At 47.8% G+C, this 19,663-nt stretch overlaps 2 protein-coding genes across 2 annotated transcripts; one reads left to right on the forward strand and one right to left on the reverse strand.

Annotated features, from left to right (window-relative positions):
* The first annotated feature begins 42 nt into the window (after positions 1 to 42).
* On the forward strand, positions 43 to 11,747 carry SLC45A1 (solute carrier family 45 member 1). Its single transcript, XM_077788155.1, has 9 exons — positions 43 to 503; positions 1,230 to 1,642; positions 2,620 to 2,712; positions 3,130 to 3,354; positions 4,363 to 5,102; positions 6,255 to 6,408; positions 7,451 to 7,627; positions 8,274 to 8,479; positions 8,548 to 11,747. The coding sequence occupies exons 2-9, from the start codon at positions 1,240 to 1,242 to the stop codon at positions 8,827 to 8,829; spliced, it is 2,280 nt and encodes a 759-aa protein (XP_077644281.1). The 5' UTR covers positions 43 to 503; positions 1,230 to 1,239; the 3' UTR covers positions 8,830 to 11,747.
* A 2,376-nt stretch (positions 11,748 to 14,123) lies between these two features.
* On the reverse strand, positions 14,124 to 14,836 carry MRPS16 (mitochondrial ribosomal protein S16). Its single transcript, XM_021542040.3, has 3 exons — positions 14,793 to 14,836; positions 14,448 to 14,705; positions 14,124 to 14,370 (listed from the first exon to the last, which is right to left on the reverse strand). Exons 1-3 carry the CDS (start codon positions 14,803 to 14,805, stop codon positions 14,231 to 14,233), a joined length of 411 nt encoding a protein of 136 aa, XP_021397715.1. The 5' UTR covers positions 14,806 to 14,836; the 3' UTR covers positions 14,124 to 14,230.
* Between the last annotated feature and the right edge of the window lie 4,827 nt (positions 14,837 to 19,663).

The following is a 19,663-nucleotide window of genomic DNA, read 5'->3' on the forward strand; positions in this document are numbered from 1 at the left end:
ATGGGAAAGAAGAGCAGTGTATGAAATGTGCCAGACGAAGAAGCAGAAAACATGAGATTTAGGGAAGTGCTCTACAGCCAAAGAGTAGAAGAGCTGGGAGTATTTGCCCCAGGGAAGTCAAAAAAGTAAGAGGCTTGTTTTACTCACTAGTGTGCAGTTGTGAGAGTTTTGTGAAGAGAGATGGGGTGATGTGGAGCTGTTCTTGTGCAGCAGCAGCTTTAGTCTATGGGCAAGGAGGCATAAAGAAAAGGTCAGACTTCACTCATGAGCTGTTTCCATTTCTGGCAAAAAGAATCAAGAAATCACATGTGGTTCGTTTATGCAGCAGATCTGTTGGCATCTATCCGATGTGCTATTTTGGAAACCATTTGGCTGTTTTACCCACCACACTGTGCAGGCTTTGGCTACAGGAGTGATTCTGATGAAATCCAAGGAGCCTATTCAGCACTTGGGAACCATTCAGCACTGAAAGAGGAGTAGCAGTTTTGAAGGTGGTTTGTTGGGTATGTATCTTTTCATGGTTCAGTTCCTACAGATCAGACCCTCTCCTTGCAGTGGGGATATCTCTGCTGAATTAAGGAATAGAAATAGGAATAAAACCAAACTTTGTCATTGAGAAAAAGATGTTGCATTAAGCCTTGGCCTGAGCACAGGCAGCAGGAGTGCTAGGATCAGTAGCAAAAGGATTTCTTGCCAAAGTGATTTCATGTTGCAGCAGGGGTATGGAATCTGCTGCCAGACTACAGCTTTGCATTATTGTAAACATAGACTGAGATTATGATTTTTTTAGCTTGAGTGAGTTTAACTCAAGTGAATTCTACATAAATGTAGACCCTTTGTAGACCCGTTGGGAATTTCTAGGAAGTGTGACTGACTTTTCAATCTTAATGCCCTGTGGTAGGGGAAGTAATCCCCTGTGGTAGGCAAATACTTAGGTAACCTAGACAGTATCTCTGGTGTCTCATTTGTGCAAAACTCCCAGCTCTACTACAGTATTCCCCTAAATCTCATGTTTTCTGCTTCTTTGTCTGGCACATTACATACATGGCAGGAGATGTGCGTATAGAACACAAATGCCTTCCGTCAAGAGATGGAAAGAAGGGGTTGTAACTAACACAAAGGCCACACTTCATATGTGAAATGTTGACAAATGTCTTGAACTTCAGTTAAAAATTTAAGCAAAGTTTTTCTTACCTCAACCATTTTCTTCTGAGCTATTTGTCTTCCAGACCCCTACCCATGATGATTCCACCATCTGCACCAAGCCCTGTCAGCGATGCTGGACTCTTGTCAGGTGTGGCTTCTCAGGAAGTCTGGAGGCCATCAGTTCCAGGCTATCCTGGGCTGCCCACACGGCACATAAGCCACCGGGCCAACAACTTCAAGAGACACCCGAAAAGGAGAAAACACATCCGGCCCTCGCCGCCGCCGCCCCCAAATACTCCATGTCCCATTGATCTGGTTGACTTTGGGGATCTCCAGCCTCAGAGGTCTTTCTTGGAACTCCTTTTCAATGGGTGCATTCTCTTTGGGCTTGAATTCAGCTATGCCATGGAAACAGCATATGTTACCCCTGTGCTGCTCCAGATGGGGCTTCCAGACCAGCTGTATGGAATGGTGTGGTTCATCAGCCCTATATTAGGTAACTTTTCCTGGTGCTATTTCTTCCCTCTTGTTTTTTCCACTATGGGTTTTTTTAAATTCTTTTTTGCAGTATCTCAGTAGTATATTCTCTTGAGGTTAAGTAGTACTAACCATAATTTTAGACAAACAAATAGGTGGACAATTCTTGCTGTGCCCTGCCTCAAATAAGACAAATGTGCTCAAAATATCTGTTCTTTTAATAGCTTCTCAACCTCTTAAAACTTGTGTGAGGGTAACCTTTGGTTGCTCTGTTCCTGTATTAAAAAGAAGCATAAGAAGATCATTGTATCCATTTATGTCCCCATGAAAAAAAGCATACAGAGACAGTTTTCAAGGGTGTGTGAAAAAAAGCAGAGTGGGATTGCCTTCTCCTTTCTGAAACAAATGAGGTGTTCCAGTGATGAAAGACCATTGACCACTGGTGATACAGGCATTGAATTACTTGCCTTAGCACAGAGGCAGGGTTGGGAGTGTATCCATTGCTATGGATACCACTTGGAAAATTTTGTTCTGCCTGTTCTTGTACTCACAACATATGCTTCAGAAGAAGAGCTAGGCTCCTCCTAACAGGCTGGCACAGATTAATACAGGCATCTTTCCTACTTGTATATTTGTTTACAGCTGTTTTCCAAGCTAATCCTGCAGGGGATCTCACATCTAGTGGGATACATGAAATAGCTGTTAAGGAACAAAGTGCTTAAGAATGTGTAATTTGCACTCTGACTCTTCACCTGGTGTCAAACTCTGTGTTCCTGATGCAGAGTGAAGTGCCCTACAGTGAGCAGCAGCACATTCTGTTCCTCAGTCCTGTCCTGGGCAATGCCAGGCAGTGTGCTGTGTGTGCCCCTGGGTGACTGTCAATGTCACTGCTCTGTGGTGTCCTGCCTTAACTGCCTTTTAAGGCATGCCTATTTAACTCCTCTGTGAAACAAGCTTTTGGAAGAATCCTGTTCATTGGTGATTCCTTTTTTCTAGGGTTTTTGCTACAGCCTTTGCTGGGAGCCTGGAGTGATAGATGCACATCAAGATTTGGGAGGAGAAGACCTTTCATTCTGGTTTTAGCAGTAGGTGTGTCTTTTAGAAATGATGGGCATAAGACTTAAAAACGTTGTGCATCTCTCTTTTGTGACTTCCCCTGTGGCACTAAGCTGGACAAAATGCTCCTGAGGTATTGGGTGTTGTGGGTCTGAAGAAGATGGTGAGTGACACAGCTGGAGATCCACACATAAAAGCTTCTCAGAGTCTGAAAGGATGTTTTGAGGGTCAAGAATGTGGATGTTTTTGGCCAAAGTAAACTCTAGACAAATAGTGGAAAAGGATTCTGTGTATTCTATAAGCCACACTAATTTCCCAGGCTGCACTGATATGAACAAGAGCAATAGTGCTTGCTGCAAGGGTGTGCAGGTAGAATAATGTTTTTGGAGTCTGGAGCTCTGCAGGCTTGCTTACAAATAGTGACTGGTTTTGTTTTGGTTTTGTTCCCAGGAGCATTGCTTGGGCTCTCGCTTATGCTGAATGGCAAAGATATAGGGAGTGCCTTGTCTGACACTGAGAACAACCACAAATGGGGGATCATCCTTACAGTCTGTGGTGTTGTCCTCATGGACTTCAGTGCAGATTCAGCAGATAATCCCAGTCATGCCTACATGATGGATGTGTGCAGCCCAGTGGATCAAGACAGGGGCCTCAACATCCACGCTTTGTTAGCAGGTATGTCTTCTTGGTGCTTCCTGGGAGATGTGAGCCCTGAGTAAACAAGCCCTGCTGTGAGAAAGCAGGGTGCAAACACTGGTCTTTTCCTGAATAACCATAATGACCAAATACTGAGAGGTATCACTAATTAACTGAAAAAAAAAAAAATCTACTTATTGCAAAAGGCTTTTGTAACTACCTCAACTCAAACAAGATACAGTCCTGGGCTGTTCATCTGAAGGTCCCTCACATATTTTGTAAGACCTATAGAAACTAAATTATCCCTTGAGGGAGGAGCTTTGGCTTTCTGCAGATGTGGACTGTGTGTCTTATAGTTGCTCTGTTGGAGGCGAAAGTGCACACTGGGTGCTGTTGATCCCTCACTGCTGTCATCTTCAGTTGCTGTGCTGTCCTGTTCTAGGAGACTATTCCACACTCTTGAATGTGTTTGTGAGTAAGAAAGAAGAGTGTTGTAAGACTTTCACCATGTGAATGGAGAGAGAGGTGCTCTCAAAACTTCCCTGTTCATCGGTAGTAACACAGTGGCAGTTTTGTGCACTGTCAACACAGTGCTGAGTAATGAGCTTGCTACACTTCTGAAGTGATTGGATCTGTCTTAGTTAGATCTGCCTTCCTCATATGAGGAAAATGGATTTTCACTTTCAGGAAAACAGTCTTAGCTGAATGATTGCAGAGCCTTGTCACAAGGCTGGTGGACACTTCTGTTTACGGACTGAAATAGCTAAAGGTAAGGTGTTTTGTTCTTGGCAAAGAAAAATTATAATTTTTAATTATTTGTATCATCACTTTCACAGCACTTTCTCCCTCTTTCTGTACCGTGTTGGTACATCCAGACTGTCCTTGTGGCACAGCTGTGTTTATTAGTGCATTTGAAGTGAAAAGGGGTCAAATGGTAAAACAGAAATGTCAGATTCTACTCATGATTCATTATGCAAGTGATGCTGTGCTGCTACTGACTTGTGGGACTGGATAGGGATGATAATCTTAGCTCTGTTTTTCCACCAGGTCTTGGAGGTGGCTTTGGTTATGTTGTTGGAGGAATACACTGGGATAAAACCAGTTTTGGAAAAGCTGTAGGAGGGCAACTTCGTGTCATCTATGTCTTCACCTCAGTTGTACTGACTATTGCTACAGTGCTGACTCTAGTTAGCATTCCAGAGAGACCCTTAAAGTCCTCTAACAGGAAGAAAAAGGTGATGAAAAGTCCAAGTCTTCCTCTCCCTCCTTCTCCACCTTTCTTCTTTGAGGACAGTGTAAATGAAAACTCTGCTTCTCATAACTCAGCTCACTTACATGCAAGTTTTACGAGTCCTGTTTCCCCCACGAGCCCACTCACGCCAAAATACGGGAGTTTTATCAGCAGAGACAATTCTTTGACGGGACTTAATGAGTTTGCATCATCCTTTGGGACTTCAAATATTGACAGTGTGCTTATAGACTGTTTTACAGGCGGGCATAATAGTTACATGACAGTTCCAGCTAGTTTGTCCAGGCAGCCTGTCAGTGTCAGCTTTCCTCGGGTGCCTGATGGCTGTTACCATGGAGCAAATGGAATTCTGGAGCAAGGGGAAAGCAGCTTAACATCAGGGTCTGATAGTGATGTGCTGAGAGTGGGCTCACTGGATGCAATAAAGCCACGGTCATCAGGGATCTTGAAAAGACCTCAGACCTTGGCCATTCCAGATGCTGTAACAGGACACTGCCCAGAGAATAACAGAAGAAGAAACGTAACCTTCAGCCAACAGGTAAGAGCAGGAAATCAATGATATGACCATGTAAACCTGAGTGTTATTAATCTCTTCATATAGTTTTAAATATGTGGTGCACAAATTATTCATTAAATACTCTTGTGACAGCTTCCTCATAAAAGTTATTATGGGCACAGCACACCTGCTATGACTATCAGTAAAGTAGTGGGTAGAGTGTGAGTTATGGCTGGCAGTCTGTCGGCTGCCTTTGTTAAGATGGCAGAAAAGGGAATGTCCCACTCTTAACTGGGCCAGTTGTGAGAGTTAGGTCAGTATTTTTAGTCCTGCTTCACTACCAAGGGAGCTACCACATGAATGCAGAAAAGGTCACATTTTTATTGAGCCTGTGTCTTCCCTTTCCACAGAAAGACCTGCAAAATAGGGCCAGGGATAGGATTCTCCCATGAGCTTCTCCTTATGGCAGTCATTACCTCTGGCTCCATCAGGGAGGTGAGCTTTCCCTTACTGAGGGATAAGACTCTGACCTCACCTCCCACTGTTGGTGATAACTTGGAATGTCTGAGACCTCTGCATGCTGGCCCATTTTTTTATGATCTGGGATGAGGTAAACAGTCCTTTTTTTTTTTTTTTTTTTAATGTTTGGTTTGGGGATTATTTTATTTTAATTTTGGGGGGTGGTGGTTTTTTGTTTGTTTCGTTTGTTGTTGCTGTACTTTGACCCAGTTTGTGAGAGCAGACTTTGTTAGGGCCAGGATTTTACATACTGGGCACACTGAGGTTGAGCATTGAGGTTAACAAGCAATGATAATGTGTTTCAACTAAACTCATCCTCTTCTTCCTCAGTGTCTCTAAAGTTCAGGATCCACATTCACCTGAAAGTGGGTACAGCTCCTATAAATGCAGTGGAATTTATGCATTCCTGCTGTGCCTGTGCATCTGAATGTGGCTACCAAGTCCCCTGGTGAAGGGAAGAGAACTGGTTCAAGCATACTGAAAGCTACAGTGCAGTGCTGCCATTTGTCCCTTGTTCCAGTCTAATACACTTCTTAATCTCCAAGTCCACAAACTCCAGCAGCAGAGTTTAACTTTTAGATGATCAGATAGGTGTGCAATATTGCATACATCTGCTTAAAGGATGTTTGTGCTTCCCTTACTGTGCTTGTTGACCTGGCAATTCTTATGGTGCAGGTTGCTAATATCTTGCTGAATGGGGTGAAGTATGAGAGCGAGCTGAACGAATCGGGCGACACCTCGGAGCAGCCCCTGTCTGTGAAGCTGCTTTGCTCAACCATCTGCCACATGCCCAAGGCCCTCCGTAACCTCTGCATCAACCACTTCCTAGGTACTCCCAAAGCACCCTCTTGCCTTCACCAGGGAGGGCTCTGCCTCAGGGGAACCTTTTTCAGTATTTTATCTATTGCTGCAATGGCTGCTAATAGAACCAACTTGATTTCTTCCTTTTAGATACTAATGAGGTACCTTCTTAGAGCAATTAGAAAGGAAAAAAAAAACCAAAACATCCCAGCAAAGCAGGAAAGCCTGTGTGCCTAGAAAGGGAACAACAGCCTAAATCAGCACATCTTAAGGGGAATGTTCACACCAAGCAGAAAGATTAGTTGTATTTCCATGCTTACCCTGAGACTGGCATTTTCTTTCCTCCCTTTGACTGTTCATGTACAGGGGTCCCAGGACAGGCTGGGAGGAGGTGTGGAACATGGCATTGCAGGAGTGCCTGTAACCAGTATAGGATTACCTTTACTCTTAACCAGTGTGTGACTGGTGTTTAGGAAGGGTTTGCAGTCATTCCACTTGACACAAAATTGGACAGAAGGGACCAGGTAATTAATACCTATTGGCTGTGAAGAGAATTAGGGGATTGTCTACATCAATGGCCTTGGTGCCAATTTGTAGGAAGAGTTTTTAACTGTGTCAGAGGTACTCTGGAGGCTACAACCATGACATAAGAAGCACTCCTTCCAGTCCTACGTGGGAGGATAACATCAACCTGAAATTACTATTTGATGAGCCACTCTGTTAAACTGAGTGCTGTGTCCTGTCAGAACCTGAAGACAGCTCAGACTGCTGTCATCTATTTTTCTGTCTTGCTAAACCAGTATTTTGTGGCCTTTAGTCAGCCCCGAGGTTTCCACTTAGGAATTCAAATGGTAAATCTTGGTCTTTAAAAGCCTGAATGTCTTTAACAAACATTGCAGCATTATGCTCAGGGAGCAGCGGTCTCAGATAAATGTGGCTGGATATTATGTAACAGGTTGCACAACCTGTCCTAGGGTGTGATTTGAATTATTGCTGATAACATCCATGTAAGCTTGCAAGGGGAAACAGATATTCTGAAATCCTAATAGGTTATTTCTCTCTTCTTTCAGGGTGGCTTTCGTTTGAGGGGATGTTACTCTTTTATACTGACTTCATGGGAGAAGTAGTGTTTCAAGGGAACCCAAAAGCACCTCACAACTCAGATGAGTATCAGAAGTACAACACTGGGGTCACCATGGGCTGCTGGGGAATGTGCATCTATGCATTCAGTGCTGCTTTCTATTCAGGTACTTGGTACAGCTGTCTTAACTACTGCTTTAGGAAAAGATACATTTCTTAAAAGTGGTGATTCTGTACAAGTAGGCCAGTGTTTGTTGCACACAGCCCACTACATGTCATAAATGTTATTTTTCACCCTATTACCTCTGCTACTTAGCTTGGCCTGCACTGACAGCAGGTGAGGTCAGCAATCCAGTGAGGACACATCTCTCTTAGGATGTGGTTCCTTCCACAAGTGACATTTTCAAAGTACATGGAATGCAGAGAAACATGTAGTCACCATGGGCACAATTCTGGCGCAGCACCACCCAGTCAGTGCCTGTGTGTCCCAGGCAGAGCACTGAGGTGTCATGTGCCCACCCCAGCACTTTGTCATGAGGGATTCTTACAAGAATGTGTCATGCTCTGTCTGCCAGCAGTTCCCATTTACCCTCTGGGTACTGCCAGGCCTCAGCTCTGCCATGGCCTCTCTGCAGACAGGGCAGCAGTGCTGCATCATGGAAGCCAGATTTGGAAGGGTCCTTGGCACTCATGTGCCAGCCACCAATTCCCCAGAGGTGTAGTGGCTGCCTAACCAAGGGTGGACCCCTCACCCCACTGAGGGGTGGCAGTGGGGCTGCCAGTTCACCCCAAAGCTGTACCATTTCCTTGCAGCCATGCTGGAGAAGCTGGAGGAGCGGTTTAGCACACGGACCCTGTACTTTGTGGCATATTTGGCCTTTGGGCTGGGCACGGGCCTGGCCACGCTCTCCAGGAACGTCTACGTGCTGCTGTCCCTGTGCGCTACCTACGGCATTCTGTTCGCCACGCTCTGCACGCTGCCCTACTCCCTGCTCTGCGACTACTACCAAAGCCGAGAGGTGAGCCCCGGGCTGGGGAGGGCCCAGGAGCCCCGGGACACCCCCTCACTCTGGCTGTGTCCCCGCAGTTCGTAGGCTCGCAGGCGGAGGGCACGCGGCGTGGGATGGGCGTTGACATCTCCCTGCTGAGCTGCCAGTACTTCCTGGCGCAGATCCTGGTGGCCTTGGCCATGGGGCCGCTGACGGCGGCCGTGGGCAGCGCCAGCAGTGCCATGTACTTCTCCAGCCTGGTGTCCTTCCTGGGCTGCCTCTTCTCCTCCCTCTGCGTCACCTACGAGCTGCTGCCCGCCGAGGAGCTGCCACCCGTCGAGGAGCAGCGTCCGCTCCTGCCCCGTGCGCGGAACGAATAAACGGGAGAAGCTGCCACGGCCTCTGCTGCCTCTTTGCCTCACCCTTGTCCTCCCTGTCACGACAGAACGGGCTATCACCCCTGGGATGGCAGCAGTGGGCTTGGCACATGGAAAGAAAGGTCTGCGCTGGCTTTGCTGAGCTTTCCCCTGCCTGCGGGAAGGTGCGGGGTGAGTCAGCGGTGCCTGGCACCGCCCGTCCTTCCCTGCCTGTGCTCCTGGGGCCGCAGTGCCCTCCAGCTGCCTCGTGGTGCTGTTAGCCCGGGGGCGACTGCCATGGTCCAGCACGAGGCAGGAACCTGCAAGTCTGGTGCCTGGACAGGACAACCTCCTTCTCTCGCTGCTGCAGGGACTGCCACCGCGGGAATGGTGACGGGCCAGTCTGGGGACAGAAGGTGCCACCTCCTGGCCAGGCAGAGCAGCCCTGGTCACCAAGGGCACTGGTGACTCCTGTGAGGCCTTTGGGAGCTGCAGGTCCAACCTGCAGCCTCTGCCCGTGGAAGGCCTGGCTCTGGAGGGTGCTTTTCAAAACTTTGGGAAGGCTGAGAGCAGCAGGCCTTGCTTGGGTCATGTAAGTCCTCTGTCAGGTGCCACGGGCTTCTGAGTGCACAGAGCTCCCACCAGCAGAACTGCTACAAGACACCTCTGTGGGCTGACAGCACTGCAGCCTGGCTCCCACACCCCACTCTGGAGGTCCTGGCTGTGGTCCTTGGTAATGTTTGCCAATATGTGCAAATAAGTGCATATTTTCCTCCTCATTAGAGTTTAATTAAGACTGCAGGAGTTTGTGATGACTTAGCAGGATCATTTGTCCATAATCCAATTTAGCAGTTGTCCATAACCTGGTTTTGGGGAGAAAGGTCTTTTCCCATCAACCTCTCTTGGGCAGAAGGTTACTCTCAAGAATTTTAGTCATAAGAAAAATAATTTGTATGGAAGCCTGCATCACATCATTCTTGTTTATACAATTTTACCTTGGGACATTCTGAAGTCTGGGGATCAGTGACTAAGCACTTGTCAATTACAGCTGCATCTTCCACATCTCAGTGAAACCAGTAAAAGGACTTTGGGTTTCATTACCTGAGAGGTTTCTTCATTATTTTGATTTTAGGAGGTGGTGTGTGACAATTTTTACAAGTTCTAGTTAAGGCCAGGAGTTAATTTAAGTCATTAATAAAACTATTTCTAAAGCCCCTGTCAGTCTGCCTCCGTATTTGAGTAGGCAGCCAAGTTCTGCCAAGGCTGGTGGGCATTTTGGTGTTCACATATGCTGTGCGTGGCATCCCTGTAGAGATTATATTTGGTCCCTAGATCCAGAAGAAGGGTTTTCTCTGGAGAGTCTCTCCTTTTAAATGGGTTGTACTTCACTGTTTACCTAAGTTGATTCTGATCTATGATGCCAAGGTGAAATCATATGTGTAATCTTTAGTTGTTGTGGCTTACTGTAATCCAGTGCTGAAAGCATAATGCATAACTTGTAAGAACCCCTCATTTTTATCATCTGCTCTCAATTATTATATTTTAGAAGCAAGTTGCATATTACTCAGTATTGACTTAAACAGAGGAATACTGCTGAAATTATGAAGTCAAGCACTCAGAGATAAAACACTGTTAGCTGTCAGACTGATGAGTACATTCATCTCTCATTTCTTTCTTTGGGCTTACATGGTGTCACATCTGCAGGAATATCTGTGCTATTTCCTTAATTATGGGACAGCTGTCTCCAAGAAGGTTCAGGACAAAGCTGGGACAAATTAGCATGAGAAACAATAGTATTTGGCACTTCTGACAATCTAAAGACTTGACTTTGGTGAATTATTCTTTTCTTGTTAGTCTGATTTGTAATATTAATTTATCTTCCTTCTCAAATTTTTAAACTCAAAAATTACTTTATTTTTTGCTTGGTTCCACTAGCTAATGTGGTATTTGTTCTTAAATTTTTTCCTCCCCTTAAGTTTTGTAGCCAGCGTTATTGCACTAAATGGATTGTGAGCACTTTTCCAGGTAGCTGGAGTTGCAGATCATTTTGTTTTAAGTTAAGATCTTCAGAAAATTCATAAATCAATGTATTTGATTAGAATGTTTGTCTCCATTTCCCTCTGTAAATAATATCAACGATGTTTATGTAGTTATAAAACTATTGCTATGCCTGTATGCCTTGCCCAATAGACTCTATATTACATTTTTCTGTTTTATGGGATCTGGACTTTATTTTGCATATGTATTTATGCACTGGTACATACATAGTACTTTAAATCAACAACAGTGTGTGTTAATTTGGGGCTTTGAGCAATACTAGTGGTGTCTGGGAAAAAAACAGAGCCTGTCACCATCATGCAGAGCTAAAAGTTGCACCAAATCCTTAGAAATAACTTTAAAAAGAGGCATTGCTTACTTACTTATTATCTTCCTTTGTCAGATATTTTGTATTTTACAGAAATTACTGTATGTGGTCACTGGTGAACTGTGAGCTGGAACATGATGTTTCCTTTCTGGAATCCAAAGGCTTCAGATATTCTGTTTAAATTTGCAAGTTATTGATTTAAAAAAGATGCATGAGTTTAGGCAGGAAAATGATTTTATGCTGTGCTGTTTTTCAGTGATTCCTAAAGGTTAATTTTGATTTAGTCCATATCATTAAAGGTTGCTTCACGGCAATTATTTGTGGATGTTTGTAAATGTATTTATTACACATGTACAGAAGCAGGGAAATGGGGAGAAGGATGGAGAAAAGACCTAACTGGTTTTCACATATTTGTAATTAAGATACCTGTAACCATTTCAGCATGTCTGCAGCTCACTGATCCTTTGCTGTGTCACTCAGAAAGACCTCATGTTTTCAGAACTTCTGCTGTTCTTTGGTTGGAAAAATAAATCTTTTCAAGAATCAAACAGAATAAAATTTATATCTATAAATCTAATATGTATCTAAGTATATATAAACTATATTGGGAAGTATTTAAAATAATTCTCTAGTCTTACTTTCTACAAATGAGTAATTAAGCATCTTACACTCTATAGGATATACACTTTATTCAAAAAGGAATTTGTGTGAAATGCAGCTTTCTTAATGTGTGTTCTCCCTCCCACAGACTGGAAGACAGCCTCAGGAAGAGAGGAAAGTTTTATTTGCCAGTATCATAACAACACCCAATGGATTGAGTAAGTCCAATACACATCTTGAGAATTCTTTGAGTACCGGGGGCTGAAATGCCAAGGCAGATCTCCAGCATCTGTTTATCTAAACAGACATTTTCCAAACCTGTGTTGTTATTTCCTAATTATTCATTTAGCCCAGCTTTCTGCAGGGGAGGTTTGTGTGGATGTTCTCTGGGAAAATGGCTGCAGCAACTTTCCATTGCTGTTCCTGTGCACCAGGCTGCTGCTTCTGTGGCAGGGTCAGTTGTCAAATTTGGGCTCCAGCACAAAAGACAGCAGCAAAAGCTGCAGGGCAGCAGCACTGGGGCAGCCTGGAGGTTTCATTAGAACCCTTAAGTGGTATTGCAGTGCTTGCTGTGTTTGAAGGTTCTGGGCAGTGTTCTACTAAAAGTTTTTAATGTTGAAAGCCTTGTCAACACTGTCTCATATATGCCACGCAGAAATGGTAAATGCATGGAATAATGAGAATTTTGGGTAATTGCGGCTTGCTGCCTCATGCCCCCAGCCACAGTGGTGGCCAGGTTCTCTTTACATCTGTAAGGCAACAGCACAGTCCAAGGCCCAAAGAGGGTTAACAGTAAACAAAGGGGAGCTTGCTTCATCCTGTGTGGAATATGGAAGTCCAGGGAGCAGGGAGAAAGTAGGCAATGAAGAGCATTAATGAGAAGAACTCAAATGCAAGATGTGCCCAGAGTAGCAGTCTGCAGGCTGGGGAGAGTCTGCAGTGGGGGAAATGCATTATCAGCCATGTATGTAAGCTGTGTGTGTTTGTTTTGTTCTTGCTTTTTCTAGGATCCAGGGACAGCTTTCTCTCAAAAAAGGATAACATATCTTGTTGCAATAGCCAATGGAACTGTCAGCAGAGGAAATCACAGCATTAGAGCAGAAATGAAGATTTTGGGTTGTGTGAGTATAGTACTAACTAAGCTTACAAGAGCTACTTAAACATGAGGAATGTACAGAATTACTGTCAGTGCTGTGAAGAATTACTGTGCTGGAGGTTTGAGATTCACCCACAGCTTTCAAGCCTGGCTTTTGCTGTGTGCCAGCCTGATAAAACCCTACTCTGCTTCTGCTTTATGCCTATTCCTTTCAGTTATTTTTGATTTGCTGCTTTTTTTTTTTTTTTGGCCCACACAACTCTTTGGGGAAGAAGGGATGGAATACAACTCTGTCAGAACAATGCTTCTCTTCCTACCAAGAAAGGAAAATGTTTGCTCCTTTTGCCCAAGCTCTTGCTGTGAAGTATTTAGTGAAGTGTTTACAGCAAGACACCCTTGAACCTACATCCCTAAGCACTCCATTATTATCTACAGCCCCCTTAAGCAAGAGGGGCTCTTCATGGCTCTAGAGGAAAGTATCAAATAATCTTTTGAAAGGTGGGTACCAAATGCATGGAAGAGGGAGGTGTAACAGAAAAACAAAACCACTTTCCATAGCCTCAGTTACTTCCAAGAATAGCTTTTAATCACCTCATCTTTCATCCATGAGCAGAAATAAAACCACTCTTTGTCAGTATTGTGAGAGCAAGCCAGGCCCTTTTCTTAAAGTGTTTTTTCAACTCATCCTCTGTTGGGCTGGTTACACTAACAGCTTTATGAAGATGGAACACTGGAAACCTGTCTTTGCCTGAATTTGTAGAATCATCTAAGAATTGCACCAAAGGAAACCGCAAAAAGCTTAGGGGTGCCTCTAAAACAGGAGAGAGACTTTGGTGGGTTTCTTGTCTCTTGGAACAGGATGAAATATGGGATTTGACAGTAGGACTTGTAACTCACTCCCCCAGTTCCTCTTTACATAAGACTGAAATCTTTCTCTTTTGCTTTTAAATGAACAAACAGGCCCAGTACGTCTCTGGAGAAAGTAAACAGAAAACCAGCTGCATTTCCATTTGCATCTGTCTGTGCACTGCTCTGTGGCAGTAAATCACAGCCGAAGTCAAAACAAAGGCAGCTGCCAGAGGACGTGCCACTACTGCAGGCAGAGCACTTGGAGCCAGTGGCCTGCCTGGGGAACTTCTCCTGGAATGCTCCCACAGGTGCACCAGAGCAGCAAAACCTCTTCTGTGCACCAAATGTGGCAACAGAGAACGTGGATTGAGACGAGTCTGGAGAAAGCAGCACATGGACGGTGCGGAGTGCAGAGGTAATCTTTTAATGGGGTCGGATGCACGGACAGGGCAGAAATCCTCGTGTGTGGACGGGCCGGAACGGCCCCGGGCCGCTCGGGACCCTCCCGGCCCGTGTCAGGGCCCGGTGCCGCTGCCGGGCTCGGCCGAGCCGTCCGCCGGTGCAGGCTCGGGCTGCTGCTCGCGCTGCCGCCGCTGGCGCAGCCTCTCGGCGCCGGTCACCGTCATTGGATGGAGCGGCAGGAACCCCGCCAGCCCTGCCCGGTGAGACGCGGTGAGAGCGGCAGCGAGCCCGGCCCGCCCGCCCCCAGCCCCGCGCCCGCCCCCGGCCTACCCAGCAGCTTCTCGGCGGGCCGGGAGAGCTGCGCGCCGCAGCCCAGCCAGTAGCGCAGCCGCTCCAGGTTGAGCCCCGCCACCTTCTCGCCGTGCGCGTTGGGCAGCGGGTCGAGGCAGCCCAGCTGCTCCAGGTACTTCCCGTCGCGGGCGCGCCTGCTGTTGGCCGCCACGATGCGGAAGAACGGCCGGTTGGTGCACCCTCCGAGCGCGAAGCGGATGACGACGTGGCCGCCGCGGCCCCTCAGGAGGCGGCTCCCTGCGGGGAAAGTGCGGGGCGGTCACGGCCGGGGCGAGGCGAGCTGGGTCCGGCGGAGCAGGGCCGCTCCGAGACCGCCGCACTCACCCAGCTGCACCATGGCGGCGGCGGGACACGTGGGGTCGCGCCTGGATGACGTCACGGCGGGAAGGGCACGGCGACGGCGCGACCCCGCGCGGTGGCTACCGGGACTTAGAGTCCACGGTGGTCTAGGCGCCTACGACGCTTCAGGCACGTCTGGAACTCTGAAACAGAGACCAGAAAATGCCTGAAAACCTCGTCTGGGATCATTCACGCAGTGGCTCCAGGATGGATGGATGGATGGATGGATGGATGGATGGATGGATGGATGGATGGATGGATGGATGGATGGATGGATGGATGGATGGATGGATGGATGGATGGATGGATGGATGGATGGATGGATGGATGGATGGATGGATGGATGGATGGATGGATGGATGGATGGATGGATGGATGGATGGATGGATGGATGGATGGATGGATGGATGGATGGATGGATGGATGGATGGATGGATGGATGGATGGATGGATGGATGGATGGATGGATGGATGGATGGATGGATGGATGGATGGATGGATGGATGGATGGATGGATGGATGGATGGATGGATGGATGGATGGATGGATGGATGGATGGATGGATGGATGGATGGATGGATGGATGGATGGATGGATGGATGGATGGATGGATGGATGGATGGATGGATGGATGGATGGATGGATGGATGGATGGATGGATGGATGGATGGATGGATGGATGGATGGATGGATGGATGGATGGATGGATGGATGGATGGATGGATGGATGGATGGATGGATGGATGGATGGATGGATGGATGGATGGATGGATGGATGGATGGATGGATGGATGGATGGATGGATGGATGGATGGATGGATGGATGGATGGATGGATGGATGGATGGATGGATGGATGGATGGATGGATGGATGGATGGATGGATGGATGGATGGATGGATGGATGGATGGATGGATGGATGGATGGATGGATGGATGGATGGATGGATGGATGGATGGATGGATGGATGGATGGATGGATGGATGGATGGATGGATGGATGGATGGATGGATGGATGGATGGATGGATGGATGGATGGATGGATGGATGGATGGATGGATGGATGGATGGATGGATGGATGGATGGATGGATGGATGGATGGATGGATGGATGGATGGATGGATGGATGGATGGATGGATGGATGGATGGATGGATGGATGGATGGATGGATGGATGGATGGATGGATGGATGGATGGATGGATGGATGGATGGATGGATGGATGGATGGATGGATGGATGGATGGATGGATGGATGGATGGATGGATGGATGGATGGATGGATGGATGGATGGATGGATGGATGGATGGATGGATGGATGGATGGATGGATGGATGGATGGATGGATGGATGGATGGATGGATGGATGGATGGATGGATGGATGGATGGATGGATGGATGGATGGATGGATGGATGGATGGATGGATGGATGGATGGATGGATGGATGGATGGATGGATGGATGGATGGATGGATGGATGGATGGATGGATGGATGGATGGATGGATGGATGGATGGATGGATGGATGGATGGATGGATGGATGGATGGATGGATGGATGGATGGATGGATGGATGGATGGATGGATGGATGGATGGATGGATGGATGGATGGATGGATGGATGGATGGATGGATGGATGGATGGATGGATGGATGGATGGATGGATGGATGGATGGATGGATGGATGGATGGATGGATGGATGGATGGATGGATGGATGGATGGATGGATGGATGGATGGATGGATGGATGGATGGATGGATGGATGGATGGATGGATGGATGGATGGATGGATGGATGGATGGATGGATGGATGGATGGATGGATGGATGGATGGATGGATGGATGGATGGATGGATGGATGGATGGATGGATGGATGGATGGATGGATGGATGGATGGATGGATGGATGGATGGATGGATGGATGGATGGATGGATGGATGGATGGATGGATGGATGGATGGATGGATGGATGGATGGATGGATGGATGGATGGATGGATGGATGGATGGATGGATGGATGGATGGATGGATGGATGGATGGATGGATGGATGGATGGATGGATGGATGGATGGATGGATGGATGGATGGATGGATGGATGGATGGATGGATGGATGGATGGATGGATGGATGGATGGATGGATGGATGGATGGATGGATGGATGGATGGATGGATGGATGGATGGATGGATGGATGGATGGATGGATGGATGGATGGATGGATGGATGGATGGATGGATGGATGGATGGATGGATGGATGGATGGATGGATGGATGGATGGATGGATGGATGGATGGATGGATGGATGGATGGATGGATGGATGGATGGATGGATGGATGGATGGATGGATGGATGGATGGATGGATGGATGGATGGATGGATGGATGGATGGATGGATGGATGGATGGATGGATGGATGGATGGATGGATGGATGGATGGATGGATGGATGGATGGATGGATGGATGGATGGATGGATGGATGGATGGATGGATGGATGGATGGATGGATGGATGGATGGATGGATGGATGGATGGATGGATGGATGGATGGATGGATGGATGGATGGATGGATGGATGGATGGATGGATGGATGGATGGATGGATGGATGGATGGATGGATGGATGGATGGATGGATGGATGGATGGATGGATGGATGGATGGATGGATGGATGGATGGATGGATGGATGGATGGATGGATGGATGGATGGATGGATGGATGGATGGATGGATGGATGGATGGATGGATGGATGGATGGATGGATGGATGGATGGATGGATGGATGGATGGATGGATGGATGGATGGATGGATGGATGGATGGATGGATGGATGGATGGATGGATGGATGGATGGATGGATGGATGGATGGATGGATGGATGGATGGATGGATGGATGGATGGATGGATGGATGGATGGATGGATGGATGGATGGATGGATGGATGGATGGATGGATGGATGGATGGATGGATGGATGGATGGATGGATGGATGGATGGATGGATGGATGGATGGATGGATGGATGGATGGATGGATGGATGGATGGATGGATGGATGGATGGATGGATGGATGGATGGATGGATGGATGGATGGATGGATGGATGGATGGATGGATGGATGGATGGATGGATGGATGGATGGATGGATGGATGGATGGATGGATGGATGGATGGATGGATGGATGGATGGATGGATGGATGGATGGATGGATGGATGGATGGATGGATGGATGGATGGATGGATGGATGGATGGATGGGCGGGCGGGCACAGCAGGGTCTGATTCCCAGCGGGGTGTGCTCCTCTGCACAGCACTTTCCGAAATCTCAGGAGCAATCCCTCCCCTGAGCTGAGCTGTTCCCTCCCTGCAGGCAGCAGGGTCAGGCTTCAAAGCTGCCCCTCCAAAGGAAGATCCCAGAGCGAGCAAAAGGCACCCCATGGGCAGGCTCTGCATCGCTGTGCAGACCCGGTCCTGTGCTCCCCTGCCCTTGGGAGTCTAGCTGCAGCACGATCCTGCTTTACCTAGGCAGCACCTCGGATTATCCAAGAGCCAAAATGACAAAAATTCTATTGGAACTTTTCAATTGCTCTAGGTTTGATCTAAACCCCAACTTTCCTCTTAATAAGTGCATTAGGAGGAAACATAACATGCAAATAGAGGGAAAGGACGTTTTCCAGATCTACCTTTGCTAATGCAGCCCTGCCCGGTGCTTTCCCTTTTCCCTACCGAACCGCCCGAGTTTCTTCAGCAGAGGGAGCTCCAGCTTCACGTTTGACCCCCTCGCCTTTCCTGAGGATTGCCCAGAGGAGCTGGGAGCTCGCTCCAGCGTCTGGAGTCTTCCCTGGGCAGCAACACCCACCCTCCTGTGCTGGGTCCCTTCCCCTGGAGATCCCACCCACCTGTGCTGGGTCCCTTCCCCTGGAGATCCCACCCACCTGTGCTGGGTCCCTTCCCCTGGAGATCCCACCCACCTGTGCTGGGTCCCTTCCCCTGGAGATCCCACCCACCTGTGCTGGGTCCCTCTCCCTGGGCTGCAGAACCCACCCAGGTTCCCCCGGGCATCCCCAGCCCTACCTGGGCAGCCCCATCCCATCCAGCACCAGCTCGAAGGACGCTCCCGAGGTGCCGAAGCTCAGGATGTCCCCCGGCCTCACCCTGACGGCCGCGTTTTGGACCTGGCAGCTGTTGACAAAGGTGTTGTGGGGGGAGCTGAAGTCCTGAAGGATGAAGCTGTTGTCTGAGATGGAGAATTCCAGGGCTGCATGACCATCTGCTACCCCTGCAGCCTGGGAGCAGGCAAGGGACAGGCAGGGAACGCTGCTGGAGGTGGCTCCAGGTTCGTCCCTGCTTTGCCAAGCCCCTTTTCTGGCCGTCAATCCCGGCATTAACTCGTACCTCCAGACTTTGCACGGAGGATTCCAGCACATCCTCTTCCCTTCCCTCCCTCCTTCACGTTTTAGGATGCTCGGCCGACGATGCCGGCCCCTCCGTGGCTCCCGATGGTCGTGGTGTCGGATTTCAGCTGGAAACGCTTTGGAAAGGCTCACCTTGCCCGGCCCTCTCACCTGCAAGGCTTCCACCAAGAAACCAACTTCTCATTCAGATCCCACCCAACACAACCTGAGTCACGAGCAGCTCAACAAACTCAGGCACTAGAATTGTACAAACTCACCCCAAAAGCGGCTGTGACCCAGCTGGCAGAGTGGCTGCAGTAGCCTTGGAAACCTTGGCCATGCTGCAGACTGGGTGAGTTTTTCCTGTTTGTTTAGTTTAGTTTAGGGTTTTTTCCTCTCCTTTTTCCAAGCAATTGTCCTGGCAGCACAACACAGCTCCGTGCTGGCGTGGTC

Source organism: Lonchura striata, chromosome 24 (genome assembly GCF_046129695.1).
Source record: "Lonchura striata isolate bLonStr1 chromosome 24, bLonStr1.mat, whole genome shotgun sequence".
Taxonomy (NCBI): Eukaryota; Metazoa; Chordata; class Aves; order Passeriformes; family Estrildidae; genus Lonchura; species Lonchura striata.

Excerpts from the sequence above, each read along its gene's own strand:
- SLC45A1 (XM_077788155.1), top strand. The coding sequence starts at position 1,240 with ATGATGATTCCACCATCTGCACCAAGCCCTGTCAGCGATGCTGGACTC. Across the intron at positions 3,355-4,362 it reads CATCCACGCTTTGTTAGCAG|GTCTTGGAGGTGGCTTTGGT; the intron begins GTATGTCTTCTT and ends TTTTTCCACCAG. Across the intron at positions 7,628-8,273 it reads CAGTGCTGCTTTCTATTCAG|CCATGCTGGAGAAGCTGGAG; the intron begins GTACTTGGTACA and ends ATTTCCTTGCAG.
- MRPS16 (XM_021542040.3), bottom strand. Across the intron at positions 14,371-14,447 it reads GCCCGCCGAGAAGCTGCTGG|GGCTGGCGGGGTTCCTGCCG; the intron begins GTAGGCCGGGGG and ends CTCACCGGGCAG.